General features: G+C 35.3%; 1 protein-coding gene across 1 annotated transcript in view; it reads right to left on the bottom strand.

The window, feature by feature from the left end:
- Positions 1-21,303, bottom strand: part of LOC128865233 (uncharacterized) — a 237,389-nt gene that overhangs the window by 145,604 nt on the left and 70,482 nt on the right. Inside the window, exon 2 of the mRNA XM_054105358.1 lies at positions 17,767-17,906. Coding sequence (XP_053961333.1) covers positions 17,767-17,906 — 140 coding nt within the window. The remainder of the gene's footprint in view (positions 1-17,766; positions 17,907-21,303) is intronic.

The following is a 21,303-nucleotide window of genomic DNA, read 5'->3' as shown; positions in this document are numbered from 1 at the left end:
TAAGCTATGCAAAGTGTACAAAATATAGCAAAATATATTTACACTCATATGCAGAGAGTTGCAGAGTTTGCCCAGAAAGCGACAACCTGCTTTAAAAAGGAAATACAGGTAAATACCCACTTGACTATACAGCCAAGCCTACGTACACCCGTATGTGCATACAAATGTGCTTGTATGAGAGGAGGTGCAAAGCATCGAAGTATTGTCACTGCAACGGATATACGCCGTGGGAGCCGGCGTCAAAAAGCAACAGCAGAAGCGAGTAATGCACTTGTAAACTCCTATAGGCACAATAAGGATATGCCTTCGTTTAAGCTTAAGCTCTCGCAATTGGTGGGGTTGGCCATGCAGTTGCTCTTTGTTTATGTAGTTTGCTGTTGTTGCTTTTCTTTCAGCCGCTTCCGTGCATATTGAAACTGGCATTTGTAGTCTGAATTCTTCTTCATTAATTTTCTTTATTTGCCTTGCTATTTTTTGTTTAAAAGCCTTTTTTTATCCATACTTCCAACATAAACAAACTTTATTATGACTGAAGTGGAGCAACAATTCAACTGAGAATGTGTAACACATGCAAGGCAACGCATCATATCGTAGGCGAGCGCCAACAAGTCAAGCAGGCATCACGTCAAAGTGCTGAAGAGTGTCAACGATTCACTTGGGTTAGTATGTCAAAAGCATTCTTGAGCGCCGCTTTAAGTTTTCGCCTTTGTTTTTGATTACAAAATTTCATTTTATTATGTATTTAGAGTTGCAATCACCTGCGCTTTAAATACTCATAGAAGAAACTTCACAGGTGCAAACATTTTTAGTTCCTCTTAAGTTCGTAAGGACTGGAGTGAATATTTTTTTAATTCGACGTTAAGTGGATAACTTCTTCATATCTGTAATAACTAAAGACTCCTGCAAGAATATGAAATCTACGATACTGATTTAAATGTCTATTTTATTATATCGGGTATTTTTTCAGCTGCATGAGAACTACCGTTATCAATAACTTTGATTTAACAGTTGGGAATGGCAAATCGGGTTAACATGAATGGCTTACACCAGAACAGCGCTTCCGAATTGTGGAAATTCACTTTGAAAAAAATTTGTGCCAGAAGTTCATGGAGAATCTTCGGCTTCTATTTCTTTCTAAATGAGGAAGGAGCTGCCGTTACGGTGAATGGCGACCGCTGTCGAGCTATGCTAAATCAATTGTTGATTCTAAAAAGGAAACAGGTAAATATCGACGACATTTAGCTCCAACAAGACGGCACAACTTGCCGTACTGCGCGCTTAGCAGTCGATTTATATAAATATTCAAGCCACCATTGACGTCATACGCCCAGATTTATTGGAAAAAGTAGTCTAAAATTCGACAGACCGAATGGACCATCTAACTCGTAGCTGCGACGGACTGAATAAAAGAATCCAAGATGAATTTACTGAGCTTGAAGTTTACAGAAAGCTTACTAGACTTGCAATGGCGTCTTTAAGCGACACAAAAGCAAAAGCCACAATTCAGCCGGAATACAGCGAAATATTTAGTATACGCACCGAAGTGATGCAGCGTGACAGCTTATCCAGTCTATAAAATATACTCTTGCCACATGCACCTATTTAAATCAAAGATACTAGCTAGGACTTGCAAACTGAGTATACTCGTAGGTGAAGCAATAGTGAGACCCATTGCTACATACGGAAAAATAATCTCTCAGAGTCTTAGAGAAAAAGATACTCAGGGGGATATATGGCGCCAGGCTAAACGAACGAGGTGATTACATAAAACGAATCAAGGAAGTGTTACTCCAATTTATGCATGGCGGGGACGTTGTCAAATTCATCAAAGCGCAAAGGCTAAGATGGATTGGGCGGAATGGAAGATACGCATGCTCAAAAACTAATAATGCAGCACAAACCTATGGAGAAAAACCTTACGAAAAGTAAAGGTCGCCCGCGTAGGCGATTAATGGACTGCATAGAAAAAGACCTATAAACGCTCGAAGTAACCAGCTGGAATATCGTAGAGAAGGCTAAAATCCACCCCGCGTTGTAATGCTAAGTGGTGATGATATTTTATCAACCAAAAACAGAAAAAAATCGAAATCTTAAATAAACAATTAAAAAGTGGCTTTACAAGCAAAGAAGAGAAATTTTTCTAAGACAATATTTAAAACCGAATATCTCGCAAACAGCTAAGATTCGGAAATCTTGTCATAGAACCAAATTAATAAAAAATTACCTAAATTCTAATGCCCTTAATTATCTAGTACGGCTGTCCTATTAATCCTGTATATAATACAAAATGTAAAACAAATCATGGAATTGATAAAAATCTGCACTACTCAAACTCATCACTTCCAAAAATAAACAATTTAAGCATTTTTTAATTACAAATTTCAAAATATCCATTCAATTCAAAATTAAAGCAGTGCATTACTGTGGCAATTCCAGCCTATTTGTAAATGCAATGACTTTTCTTTTAACGACCCACATTTCGGTGTCACTGGAGAAATTGAAAGGACTGTCAATGCGCCACATATGCGCACAAAAGCGTACTTTCTAATTCAGGACAAACTGTGATTCAGCAATTCACCTTTTTTGCTTACTCACACACTGGCACACTGCTAGCAAACACACATGGATATGCGTGTGTGTGCCTTTACTCAGCTGTCAAATATGGCAACGTGATTGTGCCATTATCGAGTGTCAAGTAAAGTTGCACTTGTTGGCGTGTGTGTGTGGCTATGTATGAGCAACTATGACTCCTAAGCACACCGACTGCTTCGTACAGGTTGGCAAACTGTTACTGAAAGCCTAAATGCATGCTTCATTTGTTACGGTCGTCATGTTATATAACAGAATATTTAGTTTGTCGGTAAGGAGATGCATAAATAAGAATTATGTAAGTGTGCATGACAGCCGTATATAGGGCAAATATATGCGAATGCATTTTTATAGAATTTAATTTTGATTTGTTTTTTTGATATTTTCATTCAAATTTGATGGGAGTAAAAATGTGAGCAAAATTGCAGAACTTTAACAGAAATATTTGTAACGCCCCATTTTGAACTGCGCACAGGCACGGGCTGATGTGTGTGACCACAGGTAACCCATAATAAAGTAACATAGTTGCAGCTTTTCTTTACACTGACACCAACAAAGTGATATAGTCATACATACATGCGTATGTGTGGGTGTGTCAGCGTAGCGTGAAAACATATTTGTAATGTAGTTGAAGGAAAAGCTAAATACACATTCCTGAGGGAGCTATTGAAAACTGCCAACCACCAGCACACACACTCACACTTCCACTAACATTTCCTTATGTAAAATCACACAAATGCTCTAGTGAAGTGCATTTGAAAGTAGATAAACCAAACGAAAAATCCTGAATGAGTTTACCTTTGCACACATGTACGCACATAGATACTTGGGCTTGTGTTTGTGTTTGCTCAATATCTGCACAGCGCAGACAAATCAGGAAGCTAAACTTTGGCGCGCGTGAAGTGTGGATGGAGTGTTGCCGCACAGGATAAATCAAAGTGCACCAGGATGCGTCAGTTTGTTCAAATGCGTAATGTAAAAGGATGAAAGTGAAAGCTTTTGAAATTTAGGCCACGCTTGCACACATACACACATATGCATACTTCTATGGTGCATGGTGCATTACAAGCCAGTTTTTATGTGTGGCAAACAAATAAGCGGGATGTGTTTTCATAGTAATGGGAAGGATGCAACGGTTTTCGCTTCTGGCCTCTCCTAACTGCCACCACGCTTGTTTACAAAGGCGATTGGCAGAGCCTATGTCCCGATATAGTACAAATGTACATAGTGATGAATAGCGCACGGGAACACAAATGTGGTTACATTACTTGTACGAGCAGTTCAAACACAAGTCGTTATTTCAAATGCTTGAACTCGTCTCGGACGTCCGTCAGCTCGTATGTAAATATGCACACACGTCTGCTGATGTTCAGATTTGTTGGTGTTGATTATTCATTTGCATTTATTCACATATCCACTCCCTTTAATACATTGCTTCATATGTACAGTGGCGAGCATAACTATCTGCATGACTATTATCTTGTAATATTTAATATTTTTCTTTGTTTTTTTTTTCTTTTTAAGATTTTTTTCATACTTTCACTAAAAATGCCCATTAATCAAAAATTCAAACTGCATGCAAAATAAAAAGAAATTCAGAAATTTTTACCTAAATTTGGAACTTTTTACTCTACATCTTTTAAAAATTTTTGGATATGCAGTAATAAGACTCGTAAAATTCTAGTAAAATAAGCGCAAGTTTTGGGCGCCCAAAATGGAGTTGATCTTTAATGACTTTGCTTGCTAATAACTTTTGGAACAGACGTCAAAGCAGTCTTTAAGCAGATTCAAACCTTAGCGCCTGTGTACTAAAAGGAAGAAAAGAAGTGTCTTAGGTGCCTTTAAGTTAAGTAAAAAAAACTTTCGGACAGGCTCCATTAAAAATTATTTGGTTTGACAAGTCACGGGCATTATAAATCAAGAAATTTAAATATGTGAATCAGTGTTTGCAAAAACCTTTGCTGCCATTCATAAAATAACATAAAATCACAGTTCCGTTCTGGTACTTTTTAGGCTAGTCTACTTATAACCATCTTGTCATAAACTGGTCTGAAAGTCACGGGCTAAGTATTTTTCAAAAATACCACAACACAGAAATCGTCATCGATTGCGACTCATTGAAAAATATGGAGCAAGTGTTAAAAGGAAATTGCTAAAGATGAATTAAAATAAATTAAAAATGAGAAGCAGCTCAAAATTAATAAGTAGAAAATGGCGGCTACCGTAAAAACAACTGATGCCCATCGCCTAATGAGACGAGTTAAATTTAAATTGCGCCATTTTGTTTTTATCAAAGAATTGACATGGGTTGTTTGTTTAACGTAGTAGCTCTGCTTAATAAAGAAGAAAATAAAATAAAAACTATTTTGATATTTTATGTAAATTTGATCTTACAACAATTTTCGCCCGAATAATATTTTTCGAGTCCCTTCCTTAGTTATGTGGAAAATACAAGAAATTCCGCCTGCAAAAATTTTCTAAAAATTTAAATTAAAAAGTTTAAAATTTGTAACATTTTTTTAAACCTTGTATAAAGTTTGATAGTTTGGTTTATATGGGTTTGATTCAAGTGAGAACAAAATATAAAAATATATATTATTATAAAGGGTTTTCCACGTGTTACAGGTGAATGGATTGCGCTATCGAGAGATGATTAACAATTTTTTATGGCCGGAATTGGATGGTATTGATCTAGACAACGTTTATTTTCATGACGCCGCCACGTGCCACACAAGCAACGAAATCATTGATCTTTTACGGGAAAAGTTTCCGGACCGTGTTATCTCTCGAAGAGGTGATCACAATCGGCCACCGTGATCTTGTGATTTAATACCTTGCGACTTTTTTCTTTGGGGCCACTTGAAAGAGAAGGTCTACGCCAACAGTCCAGGGTCGATTCAAGACCTCAAAGATACAATTCGAGAGGCTATAGAGGACATGGGGCAGCTACTTTGCAATTCGGTTATGGAAAATTTAATGAAAAGGATATTGTCCTGTAAGAGTTGTCGTGGTGGTCATTTGCCTGATGTTATTTTCCACTATTAACCTTCCATACCTTCCTCTTTATAAGGAAATAAACAACCCATCTTTTACTATATATTGAAAAAAATGCATTTTTCTTTGAATATCAAAATAACACCTCTTATTGGAAAGCCCTTTATTTTCATTGCTGAAAAAAAACCTCAGTTTAAACTCTAGCAGGTCAATAATCCAAAAAATATGTAGTCGTGCATGTAGTCATATGGTGGCTAATTTTTAAGGCAGTAAAGTATTAGGCTGTCGTATCCGAATAGGGTTGGTGCGTAACTATCATCTAGGAGTGCGTTGATTCAAATCTCCGTGCATGGAACAGCAAAAGGACAGAACAATTTTTTTCACAAAGCGGTCGCCCCTCGGCAGGCAATGGCAAACCTCAGAGTATATTTCTGCCATGAAAAAGCTCCTCACAAAAAACCATCTCCCATTTGAGGGCGACATAAAACTGTAGGTCCCTTCATTTGTGGAACAAAATCAAGACGCACGCCAGAAGTAGCAGATGGAGCTCGGCCAAACAGTTATGAGCGAATTATTTATTCATTTTTATTTTTTGAAGTATTGGATATACCAGCCCAAAGCCCGGATATTAATGCATAATATAAAAATGAATCGCAAAATGTGTTGGTAAGCGCATAACTCAACAATGCATGGACCAATCTTAACAATTCTTTTTTTTTAAATGTTCCTTGAAGTCCTAGGATGGTTTGTATGGCGAGAAAAATTCGAATAATTTCTGGGAAGTCCCTAAAACAGCCTTTTTCTTTTTCCCATACAAATATTGCGCGTTCGTGTGTGTGCATGTTTGAGTAGGAGGATCTAATGCGTTCACAGAAAAGTGATAATAGTCACTCTTCTGTTTTAGTTTCAGAACGAGTTAAGGAATGATTTGATTTTCAAATAATAAATAAAAATAGTTAAGTAAATTCTAAGAATAATCAGGCAGGGCTGAACAAATCCAAACATATTTCAAGAATACCAAAAGACAAACATATTTTAAGAAGAACAGAAGACAAACATTATTAATTCATCTAGAAAACCCATGTTTCTCACATGGTCAATTGTATGTTGCCTGTTCCCGTGTTGGAAAACCAGATTTGTTTGTATATTCACCAGGTAATCAAACAAAAAACATTGTATAAAGCACTACAATCAAAATAAAACAGATTTTTGTTAATAATAATGATACACTTGATTTAAAATACAGCGATTACTGAAAATACTTATACACGTTTTATTTCATTATTCTTTATTATATCGGTTACTAACCCTATATTAATAATAATAATAATAAATACTTAATTATCTCTTTGTTTTGTCTTTGAAGCACCCACTTTATAAAAATTAGGCACCTTTAGGTTCCCACAATCCCTTTAGATTATTTTTCAATCAGGTGTGAACCTTGAGTTCCTTCCCCTCTTAGTTTGAAGCCCTCTGGCAAACATCCCAGTCGAGTTTTTAGTGGGTCCCAAAAGGGTGGCCATAGTTCGTGGAAGCGAAGATACTTAGGTCGCTCGAGCTGACCCTTTTCTTTAATGCTCCTGAACAGAACCGTCACCATTATGATAGGGCGGTGTGTGAGGGTCAGCAGAGGAAAAACGTCTTAAGGTCCAAATATAAACTGCCACATTCAAAATCTATTTGACAGAACGAAGTCTGTCGGGTCCGCTAGTCCAATATTAAATCTGTGGGCATATTTAAAGAAAAAGTTATAGAAAATCTCTGAAAAGGTCGAGCATAGCTCAAACACATTATTTTCAAGAAGCCCAGTACTACGAGATTGAAAAATGTATTCAGTCTGTGACTCATATATAATTTTTTAAAACATATAAGTGAACGGTATTAACTGCAAATGTAAACAGATTTTCTTAACAGCAAAAAATATATATTTTCCTGAGCAATATAACTGAATTTCGCTAGATTAGTAGATGTCAAAACACTGCCTTGACGAACTGTATGAAATGGAAATATCGAAGTAGATCTGTTCTTGGGGTTTTACGTACGCTTGTCATGTAGTTTGCATAAAAATTTCCATTTAACAGCGCTTAAAGGACGCTCAGTCTCTTCTCTTTTATGGCGAGTACACTTCTAATTTCTCATTTATTCTTGTAATTTATTGGTAATCTTGGTGCCTACTGGCATTCTGGTTAGTTTTCTTTAAGTTTATTTTCCATAATTATTTCATTGGCTTGCCATATCGACTGGAAATATAACCAAAGCTATTTATTTTATGGAGCTTTAAACACAAATTTTATAAATAAAATTTTAGTATTATTATTACCCTGCAAAACAAACAGATTTCCTAAAATATGTAAATACATAAGTAAGCCCGAGTATGCGCATACATACAAATTTCAAAACAAATATTTTACCAGCGCATATTTCATGATTTTTATTTCTGTCGCGTGTTGAATGCAATAATTTTTTATGTCCTCTTTCATTTGCCACTCAATAAACTTTTGTTAAAGACTTGCCAACTTTTTCTATTTTTAATGGGAATTTTCTTTGTTGTAGTTGTTTGTGTATTTGAAATTTCTATGTGCACAATTTTTATTGCAGTGCCAGTGTGGCTAATGAGATTTGGTTTTGTAGTTGTTTTGTTGTGTTTGTGTGCGCTTTCTGTTGACAGAGTGTTACGATGCCACATTTACCAGGTCGTTTTTTTTTTTTGCTTTTTCAATTATAATTTTTTAGCGGTTTTGTAATGCTTTAAGCATCTTTTTGGTTGTATTTATTGTTGTAGCTCTTTCCTTTCCTGTCTTTGATTCCTTGTTTTGGTGTTGTTTGCGTCTTTTGCGTTCTCTGTTTTGTTACATATCTTTACTCGTTTTCATTAAATTATTAGTATTTTTTATTTTGTAATGAGCTGCTGTGTTTCCCTTAATGATATTATTCCTTGGTTTCTAATTTTTTGCTCAAGTAATTTTATTAAGCGGGAGAAGAAATTTCATTATACAAACACAGTTGGATGGACTCAGTGCAAAATTAGTACAGAGGGTGTGCAGTGAAGCAGAATTACTAAACAGTTTTCAGCTTTTTTCCATATTAATCAAACCCAGTATGCATTACTATGGTTAAAATTTTTAAATTGGAACAGCTCGGGATTGCTTTTTGCAATATATATTAATAAATATAGGCGACTAACTTAATTTTTCCAAAAAAAGAAATAAATTTGTAAATCGTATCAAAGCTTCATATTTTGTGTAACTCGCATGTCATACAAACGATAGCACGTCGCCATTTTGCCAGACTTTTTACTACTTTTCCTTATTTTTTTTAAATTTGCACATTTCTAAATAAAAGTATAGCGCATTTTCTAACAAAAATCATACTAATTGAAATTTGAGTTTTTATGCAAAAATTAGAAGAACTCCATACATATTTTCATACCAATTCAAAGGCTTTAATTCAAGTTTATTGAAAGACTTTGGGTAAGCAATTTTATAGCTTATTAAATACTATTATAATAATAAATAAATGTAATGTAATCATAATAAATACACTTGGGAAGTGCAGTTACATAATGCACACCAAATACCAACTAAGGCAAACTCAAGGTGCTTAACTAAATTTCAAGGGCCGATGTTGAATGTGAACCACACCTAAACATCAACGACACCGTTGGACTTCTTTCTTTGGCGTTATTTGAAAGAAACAATGTACGTCGATAAGCCAGCTACAATTTAAGAATTAAAGGATGAGATAATTCGGCACATTAACGGCATAGAACCTCAATTATGCCTCAGCGTCATCGAAAATTTGGACCATCGGATGGAGGTGTGCCGCCGAGGCCGTGGCAGCCATTTGGCCGATATTTTGCTTGATACGTAATTGAGCTATACCAATTTTATCATAATAAGGGGAAATGATAATAATTTTTTACAAAAATTGTATTTTATTCAAAATCAACACCGGCCCTTGAAACTTAACCACCCTTTATCTCAGTGAAAATAATTCTTAGTATTTTATTTTGAAAAAAAATCGAGTTTTGTATGCCTTAAATAGAATTTGGCATTCGTTTCTTTTTATATTCCTGCAAAATTAATTGAGATAAAAGCTCAAAATCTTCATACGACCTTAACAACTGGCTTTACTGTTAACAAAAGCAATAGATAACAGCTCACTTCGATTTTGTTTAATTGGAATTCACAATGAAATTCGGTTGATTAATAAAAGTTCTTAAAATTGAACCCTTTGGGAAGAAAACATTAAATTTTAAATTTTTACTAGATACTTTTCGTCCAACATTAATCCAATATGTGTACATCGTTTATTCCATTTTGGGTGCGGCTTCGACTATTTGAAAAATGTATGAGGAAATTAAAGTGCGTGTTAAGTTAGGTTGCTGGTCTATCACAGTAGTTCGGAGCCCATTGTGATATCTGCATTTGATATCAATCCCCTAACTAAGTTGCTTAAACGACTTTTTAAAGAAGGTTACTAGTCCCTCCAGTGAGACAGTTTGCAAATTTCCCAGGTTTTCAAAGAAATAATCGCCAAGATATTGGCCACGGACTCTTGGAAGTGCAGAACATTCGCAGAGTAGGTGTGGTACCGATTCAATTTCTTCTTCATCTTCACAACTCCTGCAGAAGTCATTGTGAGACACACGCACTCTTCTGGCTTCGATGCCAATAGTGCAGAGACCCGTTATAACACCTGTGAGGACGCCGGTAGTTGATCTAGTGACAGACAAATGTCTGTCCTTGATCCTTTTAGATTCAGTTTGGCCAGAGCGCTTTGGAGATCCTGCAGTTAGTTGTCGGATATCACTTTCTATTGGTTTCCGCGATTGCACTCAAGTCAATCGCAGTTTGCTTAAAGGAATGCTTATGTCAAAGTAAAAACTTTTAGCAATAATAGCCTTAGAAGAAAAAGGCACTTCGAAATTCGGAGGGAGTTTAACAACAGATTTAAACTGACGCTAGCCACGCTTTGATGAATATTTGGGTAGGAATCAAAAGAATTTTTGAACGTCTTTGTAAACAAAATTAATTTTTTTTTTATTACATATATCATATATGGTGCGAGCCTTGTCGTTTTTTGACAAATGGAAGGGCCTACAATTTTATGTCCACTCCGAATGGCGAAAATACAGTCGGAGATTTGCCATTGCCTATCGACGCAATGCATTTACCACTGATTAGAACAACAATAAAAAATGCCAAACCGAATTCGAATACATATAATTTTTGTTTTTAAAGATTTTTTGAGTTTTTCATAAAAATACCCCCATTCAAGGGTGTGTTTTGATGCAATAAAAAAAAAAACGAAAATATTAAATTCGGAAAAAATTATTAAATTTGTTCAAAGATTGAATTCTGTAGAACAAAATTTGTCGAAAAATCTCCACTGTGCAATGAGCGCCGTGTTAGAGAAAACTTTTTCTTTTTCACTTGATGTTTTATGCCCGGAGTGTTCGTCCCGGAGTTTCAACACGATGGGAACAGTGCTTGTATTTTTCTTATTTTTTAAAGGAGCTTTCTTGTGAAAGATTTTTCGCGATAGCTTAATGCCATTTATTCTAATTTTCAGACAGCTATTGAGCAACCTGCAAAGTTCAAAATATGTTTCCAAAAGTTTTTATTTATTTTTATTTTTCCTTTTGAAGTACTTAAAATGGCTCAAAAAGTACTCAGTATGAGAAATAAAGGAAATATTATTATTATTATATATAAGAAAAGTAGAGGAGATCCACTACTTTACAATAAAGGAAATAATTTCGTTACATGAAAACACTTTTATCCCCGCACGTAGTATTTCTGCTCTAACTTCATGGAAGCTGTGCTACAATAAATTGAATACAGCTGTCAGGATTTCATTTGGCGCTTTAAGAATGACGTTCAGTTACTCAGTAAAGCGTTCATATTAAACAGAGTCTACTTTAAGGTATTTTTGTTAACATTTTATGATAGTTCCGATCTTAATTTCTTTTGGAATTCTGATTCATATCTGTTCTTATTTACTTCCAACTTCTCCCTGCGTCTCCTTTTCTCTGGATTGTCATTCTATTTGCGTACTCGCTAAATATCTTTCCTGTTTTTCGCCATTATTTAGCGCTTTCTTCACTTGTAACGTTTTATTAGCAAAGTAAAAAAAATATTTATTATGAGTCTCCGCTGACCAGGCGTGCACATCCAACTTCTTATAAGCTTGAACACGTATATGTATGTATTTTTGTAATGTCATATATGTTTAATAGCCTATAACCAGGACTTCGCCAATACCTACAAGTTTAAGTCTCAACGGCTCATCGCCAAGTATCTGTGTCAGCTGTGCATCAATCGTTTTCATGCTATACTATTTTCGCCATTTGCTACTGGACTCTTGTTCCCTTAGGCATTCATGCCATTCCCATTTCTAAAATTTTTGACCTAGCTACTCCAACGTTTGCTCCAACCGGGTTTCCCTTCCTCACTGCGCACTCCCTAAAATTCACTTTTACCTTTTTAAGCTCCATTCTATTTTACCTTCTTTTATTATTGCCTGTAGCGCCTGTAGACATAAACTTACACATATAAACGACATCCATACTTTTGCTTCACTCGCTTTTGTCGCACTATTTGTTCTTCCACCCACTGGGACTTCGCTTATTAGTCCACGTGAGCTTGTCGCTTGTCGCCCATTCAGTATTTTCATTCAGGCTGCTGTTGCCAGTTGTGCGCTGTGGTTGTTTTTGTTGCGCAGCACAAGTTGGCGCATACAAATTTTACTTGACAGCAAGCAGAAGTACAGCGCACATACATACATACATGCACAAACACTCTCTGCTGTCTATCTACTAACACATGCACACAGGTGTGCACTGTCGCCTGCTTGCTGACGTGTTGAGTTGACCCCGTGTTTCATTCACTAAAGTGGCTGTGAAAATAATTAAGCGAGATTTTACTTTCACTTTTCAACTTCATTTGCACAGCCACACAAGCAAGTGAATGCCCGGCACTTATTCCTGTCGCTCCTTATGTTACGGTTGTCACCTTTACTCCTTGGAACTCTTGTGTTTCCCCATTTTATGTGTACTTTTATTTTCTCCTTTTGTGCTGTTTATCTTTCTGCTTTTTAGTGGGTCACGTCATCGCAATTAAACTTCTAGTTGACTAGGCGCTCATACAAATTCCTTTTATTTCCTGCTAAGCCTATTTTTAGGCACGAAAACAATTTGCTTTAGGATTTCAATTGCCGAGTAGATTTAGCAGTTGCTAATTCTGCATGCACACATGCACGTACATACTTGCATACTTACATAAACGTGTAGGTACTTGTACATCCATACACACAATTTTATTAATTAAAAGATGCGGATAAGTAGCAGTAGAAGTTTTATTATGAGTCATGTAAAATCGAATAGAAAAATACTACAAAGTAGCGGATGCATAAAAGATTCATCGAAAGTAAATGACTGCTAAATATATTCCATAAATATTCCACATATAAAAATTAAAAAAAAATCTATTTTCCGTTTTATTAAAAATTCTGATTTTGATTTCTTTGGCAAAATTCGCATTTTTCTCCTTAAATAATCTGTCTATTAAGAGCCTCTAATTATTTAAGAAAACAATCACAAAATTAAATTAGAGCTATTGTAAAAACCTCATATTTTGCTTAAGCTTTTATTGAAGTTCCAGATAAGTACTTAAGAAGAATTTAAATTAAATGTTTAAAGTGCGTTAAAAATAATATTGCCATTACTCCTTCGAATGAAATGCACTGACACACGTTATTCCAATAGACCTACACATTAAGAAGACGGCAACCATGAGTGCATTTAGGTTAAATGAAGCGGGTCGCTGGAAAGGAAAACCTTATGGTCACGCTAGTCTATTATTGCGACAAGCTCAGTTAATCTTGGTGAGGACTGTCTACATCGTCCCGATGGTAACTTTCAATAGGAATTTTGCCACTCTCTTTCCATCTAAGGAAGAAAGGAATAAGGGATTCTCTCTAAACAACTTCGATACTACAGTCTATACGGATGGCAGTAAAATGGACACGGTGTTGGAGCTGTTATATATTCTCATAGACTTGGAATTGAAAAATCTGTGCGTCTCCCTAATACCAGCAGTCTTCCAGGCGGAAGTACTGGCAATTGGGGAAGCTTGTAGGCTACTAATCACGGATTTCTCTTTTAAGGGCAATATCGCTATTCTTTCGGATAGAGAAGCTGCAGTCCAGTGCCTGGATCCCGGGACATCGGAATATTGAAGGTAAGGAAAAAGCAGATGAACTGGCAAGAGGGGGATCTGCCATGAAGAGCGCTCTTACAGAATCGGTATTCACACCGTTAGGTGCAGTCAAGAGTACAATTTTGCAAAAATACCTCCGAATGGTGGATTGTAGGTGATTGTAAATGACAAAATCAGCTGAACGTTATGACCCACCTACAACCTCAAACAATCGTCAACATCGTTAAACATGAAACGACGGGACACCTGAACCCTAACGGCAGTCATAACTGGCTTTTGGTCTGTCGGACAACAAGCAGCCAAAATGGGCATCCCTCACACACATACAATATTCCATTTCCTCTGCGAATGCCCTGCCTTATGGAAGGACAGAATGTTAACCCTGGGTAAACCGCTGATCGAGAGTCTCGAACAACTGTCTGGCTTAGATGGCAAGAACCTAATTAGATTTTTAAACCGCACAGACTGGGTATAGTCATGCCGTCAATAACTGGGAAACACGATGTGGTAACAAAATGGTGCGGAAGGGCTAGTTGGATTCTGGAAGAATCACCACAAAAACCAACCAACCAACTCCTTCGAATAAGTATGAGATAAATATTTTTTAATTTATGAATAACATTTTTTTTTATAAAAATTTTTTTTTAAGTATCGGTTTTGCAAAAATTTAATATTTCGATAATTGTTTAAGGGGGAACGCCAGAGTGAAAATTCAAAAAAATCGATTTTTTTTTGCATAAATTGTTAGTATAACTTCTCAAGAAAATTTGATAAAAATTTTAAAGCGAAATTCGCTTTATTCCCAATTCTATGTGCACTTAAGTGAGCGCCCGTCGGTTCGGGCCCGTAGCGCTTATGCTTATGCTTTATTTCATAGACGTTTTTCTCGAAACGACTTTTTTTGATACGGTGGCAACGATTTCTCGAAGACTAATGAACCGATTTGAATTTTCTTTTTTTCAAAAATTTTTGTTGTCGCATTCTCTATCGTTGTACGATTGGGCCTGTTGAAAATCAAAAAAATAGTGAAAAACACACATCGAAATTCAAATCACCACCATTTTGTCCAAAAAAAAAAAAAAACAAATCAAGCGGCTACGTACAACGATAGCCACTATTGTGTAGATTAATAAAATTTTTGGGTTTTTGATTTCAGATGATTATTCATTGCTGTATCGCTGCCACCAGATGACGTCATTTTTTTAACTCGTTACGTTTATTTACATAAGTTTGCCAATTTTCAATATTTTTTAATAAAAATTTACATCAACATAGTTTAACCGTAGATCAGCCCTACAAAAAACTTCACAATTCTATACCGTGTATCTTTTCTGATACATACTGAATTTTTATTAAAAATGAAACAAACCAATGTGTTTTTAACTAGATTTTGAGATAGTTATAAAATAAAGCTTTATTGACGCAAAGTATGCGACGAGAAAAAGTTGTCCATGGTAACGTTGTGACCTTTCAATCCTTCCACTAAATTAAGTACGACCCGCTCGCCTTGGTTGCGCTCTGGAGCTCCAGTAATTCCTTTTTCCAAATAAGGCTGTATTTTCCAAGCATAACATGTTTCGGAATCAACGGCCAACCAAAACTTTATACCGTACCTCTCGGGTTTCGACGGAATGTACTGGCGAAACTTACAGCGGCCGTGAAAACCCAATAATTGTTCGTCTAGTGTAATGCAATCATGAGGATTATAGAACGTAGGGAGTAGTTTTACCCACCACTCCCAAAGATCGCGAATTGGTGCAAATTTATCTTCACTTCTTCTCTCTCGTCGACTAAGTACGTCATCAAAGCGTATAACTTTCAATACATATAAAAATGTTTTTTCGGTCATAATTGTGCGAAAAATAGGTCGTCCAAATGTTGCATCGAATAAATCATGCAAAGTTTCATTTTTAGATCTATATAAGTATTCCAAAAAAACAGATTTTTATTTATGATATTTTAGTTTTTGAATATATGTATTAACGTACTTATACACACCAGCCAATATCAAAACAGCCAGAAGAGCCAGGAGTAGATCTTCATCAATTTCTAAATGTTTATATCCATGCGATGTAGGGAAAAATAATAGCATGGAATCTCGGATGTTTCCAACTCGGCTAGATGCGTTTCTTGTTACGCCTAAAAGAAGTAAGTCCGTATGTAAATTGAAAATTCGTAGTATAAAAAATTACAGTTAGTAACCTGGTCTCAAACTAATGACGTTTTCCGCCCTTGAACGACCGATGGTGTATGGCTCTGGATTCCATATGGTACCATCTTTTGCAGTATATAACGGATCAGTATCAAAGTTGAGACCAATATTCTCAGAAATATCTGATAAAAAACTTTCATTTGAGTCATTTTCAAACACATAGTCCTCCGCCTCAGTTTCTGAATTGGAAAAATTTCCATTTTCAGATTCATCGTTTGAACTGTTATCCAGAACTTCATTCACCAGCTCCTGTAAAGTTAAATATTGCGGACGCGACATTTTTGAACCAAACTTCACTAACAATCACTTGTTCACAAAAAAACGTCCGAATAATGTCAAAACAAGGATGAAACTAAAACTATTCGCACGAAAAATCATTAAAAATTTCATATGTATCAAATATGATACAATGAGTAGAATTATGAAGTTTTCGTTTTTCTCGCGGCCTACTTGATTTTAAAATTTGAAACTCAGTTTAAAATGCTTATATCAACGGAACAAACAAAGTCATAAAAGTTGAGGTAAGTGTTGCCAACGTGGACGAATTTATTGGCTTCTAAAATATGAAATGTATCATTTTTGATACAAAGAACGATCTACGGTTAATTCATATATAATAAATTGCTTTTTGTCCGATCCTCGAATAATCATTCCTACTTACAAAAAAAATTCCCGAAAATTGACTATTTTTTAACCGCGCATAGTGGCGTTCCCCTTTAAATTAAATTCCAGATGAATGGTTTCCATTTTATAAAATATTTAAGTCTAAAATTTTTTTACTACACCCTCGACTAATAGCCGAATAAATTATTAAGAATTTATAAAATATTTAAATAAATTTTTTTTATTGAAAATATAATTTTTTGCAAAAATTTACAATAGCATTATGAATGAGGCTTCTATTAAATTTCTGATAAATGTTTTCTGCTTTATGAAAACGCTTAGTCTAATATTTTCTTACTACCCCTCGATTAATTGTCAGATTGATTAATATATTTAATCAAATTATTTTTTATTAAAAATATAATTTTTTAAGGTATTGATTTCACAAAAATTTAATATTTTGATTGAGGTATCGATTAAATTTCATTTGAATGTTTTCTGTTTTATAAAAAATTTAGGTATAATATTTTTTTAATACACTTCGCTTAATTGTCAGATAACTAATTTTTTTTTATTAAGAATATACAATAATTTTTTTAAAGTATCGATTTAGTAAAAATTTAATATTTGCTGTAGTCAGAGTTTGATTGTATTAAATTTCAGTTAACGGTTTTCTGTTTCAGACAAAAAAAATCCAAATCCACACATTTATTAAATATGGCAAATTTTTAAAATATCGTCTCAGCAAAGTTGTTTCATCGATTAGTGCCAGAAAAGCTCTTTAAATCTAAAACAATTGTTTTAAGAATGAGTTTTTTTTTCTAAAAGATCGATTTCGGCTTAAATACTAAAGCTTTGCCAAAGAAATTCTTCATATTTTTTTTTGCTTTAAATGATTCAATTCAGAGAGATTTTACTCAAAGTAAATTGCCTTTTTACAGGAGCTACAATAAGAAAATATATGAGAAAATATTGAATTCCGCATTCACATTAACTCCAACGTTAGTAAATGAAATCGAATTTCCAGAAAAAAACTCCTGAAAATCGCAGCTTTGATCTCGTGGACGCTTAGATATAATTTTTTTAAAATAGCTACAAACTTCGATATGATTTGCTTAGTATTTATTAAATTTGAATTGTACTCACCACGTCGATTATTTGCATTAAAGTTAAACCAAAGCTTAATTGTAACGGATCCGACTCGTTTAAAACCGGACGCTCTAGGGTATTATAAGGATCTAAAAGATCATGTAGCAGTCTCTTTTCATGATATCCTGCTAGACCAACTGCAATGAGAAGAAGAGAAAATGAAAATTAGTTTAAGAATATTAATGTATTAAATTAATTACTATTTGCGAATCGACAATATTCCTCTCATATTTTCATTAATATTGAAATTTTTATTTAAAAGCTTTTATAAAAAAGTCCTTTTCCTCGCTGAAACCCTAGAAAATAATAATAAATAATGATAATTTAAAAAGTTGTTTCGCCAACCAGACTATAACTATGCATGTAAAGCATGTTGACGCTAAAATTGCGAACTGTAGAAGACCAAGACTTTATATTTTTTTTTTTTTTTTTTATATTTGTTTATTTATTTTCAACTAATAATATTAAGTACTACAATAAACAATAGTATTAGTATAGTAATGATGTGTCGTACAATGTCTCTAGATGAGCTCTCCAGTACGTATATTATCTGATGTCGAGTAACTTTTCCTTAGTATTGAAATTAATTTTGTTTTAACTTAACTTATTAAAACATTTTATATCTTTGATGCGGGGAAAAAGGGAACAAAAACGATGCATAGATTATTGTCTATAATAAAAGACTTAAAAGTAGTAAAAGAAGGTAGTCAGACTAGAAAGGTGGTGTGAGTTAGTGTTGCGTGTCATTTATTAACCACCAGCAGTTTTTAATGGTAAGGGTGGGTTTGATTTTGTCGCAGCTTTATATTTTCAGTCAGCTCTTAAGGCATTTGACACTTCCAGAAATGCCTTCAAAACTAAAGCGGGCTGTGAATTGGACTTTTCCGTAGCTGGAAGTCTGAAGAATTCACTTATCACATCCGAGAGATAAACCGGCAAGAAAAGATTCTTGCATTTCACGTTCGATAGTGTAAAAGAGGTGAATCATACCGCCTTGTCCACCTGCCACTTTATTACAGGCGACTTCTTCCTAAAGAAAGATTTTAAGGATAGAATTCTCGAAGAAAAACACTTTTGTCGTAGCCACAGCCGGACATTCATATACCATCTGTGTCAGTAGATGGGCGCGTTAGTACTTTTCACTAATAATAAAATCGGTATGTGTGCTATACGATGGGCCTAGTAAGACTAAATTTTTTCTTGTTTTTTAATTAATTCACAGATTCACTTGGCACCCAACAGCTTTTGCACTTGAAATTCAACTCTGTAATGTTGGAACGTCAACGTTTTCGGCTTAATAAATCTTATTCCCTTTGCTATACAAGCGCAGCGATTAATGCCGAGGGAGTTAATACAACTGTTTGGATCAGTGCTTTGGCCTCTCTCCCTAATTCCCAGCTCCTCACGTGGATTGCCGAGTGACTCTTCTTAGCTGGCTCAGCGATTCCCACGATTTTGGACTGTTAGTGCTTGGCATTGCTTGCACGCGCCTCTGTTTTTACATTTGTGCAACTTTTGTTTCTTCGCTCTGTACTCATTTCTTATTTGCAATCTACCTTAGAGACAATAAGCAAATTTGTTAAAATAAATTTTCAACAGGAATAGCTAGTCTTCAATGAGCTTTTATATACTAACAATAAAGTTCTTTAAATTAACATTTTTTAATGTAGTCTATGGATTTGTCTATCACTTAATTTTCGTATTTCATATTTTATATATTAAAAGGTACTCTAAGATCTTTATGAATTTCGCTTACAGTAGAACGAAGTTGATATTTTTGAATTCCTACACTTGAGTGACTTGTTGTGCTCCAAATTTGAAAATCATAAGTCCAGATAGGTTTAAATATAGTTTTCTATAGGCGCGCTTTGTTTTCAACACAAAAGCCAAACAATTTTTTTGATTTTAATTTTAAGTTGCTGCAAAGAGAAGCAGTTGTTGTGCACTTTCCAGGTTAGACTTCGATCAAGATGAACTCCAAGATGTTTCGCTTTGGGGAATTTTGGAACCATTAATTGAAACTTTTGTGCAGTTTTCTTTCCTCAATCCAAAAGTAGCTTGAACTGATATTTGCGAATCGACTCGAATTTTCCATTACAATAGCCGCGTTCCGATAAAGTCAAGCTCTAATTGTAGATGTTGAGAGGCTTTTGGCGGGAAACTGCTGATTGCAATCATAGCCATATCAGCAGCGTATATTGCTATCTTAATATTGTTTGGTACATTTTGGATGCGTTTTACCAAAACACTTTCTTGTGGAACTTCAGCAATAATACTTTTTTATTGAGGATGCCTCCTCGTTTTGTTGTTGAACACAAATGTCCATCACTAATTTTTTGTTTTATTTTATCAATAGAACCGAAAGCTGTTTCTTTATTTTGTATAAAGTACCAGCGCGCCAAACTCTATCAAACGTTTGCTGTACATCGCGAAAGACTACGCAATAGTACTTTTTATATTTTAGCGCATCTGTGATGACATCCACAAGTCGACGGCACTGCTTAGGTCTTCCGTGTTCCTTTCTCAACCCAAAGAGGTGCTCTGGTATTATAGCAAGATCATCCAACACTTAAGCTCGTCAAGAAAAACTCAAAAACAAAAAAAAAAAAATAATAAATACAAAAAACAGCCACTTGAGCCGCGCCTTTTATGCTTTCTTCTGTTGTTGTTTGCGCTGCGTTTATATTATTTAGTTTCAGTTGCCGTTGCTGCCTACTGCTGCGGTACGCTAACTTATACCGTCAACCTATGGAACTAATAACCTTTTACACTCAGGGCTACTAAAATCGAATTGCACTTTAAGATTGTGTAAGGTTAGGTTATGTTGGTAGTCGGTCTGCACGACCAACTCACTTAGACCTACAGGTCCGTTGTGATATCACTGTGCTACACGGGAACCTCATTTACCTTCCTTCGTGGAAACATTTTGTGGCTCCTATGAAACGTAGTATTGATCCCAACCCCACGCCAGACAGCTCTGTAAGAGAATTGAAAAAGTATTTGCCTAGACAACCTGCTCTGATTTTAGCTAAGGCTGGACAATTGCAAGGAAAGTGCTCAACTGTTTTTTCCTCTTCCTCATCCCCTTCTGCAAGAAAACTTCTAGTCTCGAGGAATGCCTGCTAAATAGCCAGTGGCCGGTTAAACAAGCCACGACCTGCGAAATATTGTCTCTTGAGAGACTAAGCAATTCCTTTGTTCTTTTCTTGTTTATTTGCGGCCATAGTGGCCTAGCTGTTAGACACGTATCTTCATTTCTCCATGACCTCTTGGATAATGTTGTTTTCTATAATTAGTTGACTTATGGCCATGGGTATTCCAATGCTAATTTTATCGCTGAGCAGTTGAAGAGCAGTACCTTTTCTGGCTAGATCATCAGCTTTACAGTTTCCCTCAATATCTTTCCGCCGCGGAACCCAAATAAGGCTGACCTTGAATACGTCACTAATATCATTCAGGGCCGCCCGGCATTATTGTGCAACCTTAGTATAGCCGCATTCATTGATTTGATGGCCGCCTGGCTATCCGAGAATA

Source organism: Anastrepha ludens, chromosome 5 (genome assembly GCF_028408465.1).
Source record: "Anastrepha ludens isolate Willacy chromosome 5, idAnaLude1.1, whole genome shotgun sequence".
NCBI lineage: Eukaryota > Metazoa > Arthropoda > Insecta > Diptera > Tephritidae > Anastrepha > Anastrepha ludens.
The sequence above is the reverse complement of the archived record's forward strand: the minus strand, read 5'-3'. Positions and strand labels throughout refer to the sequence as shown.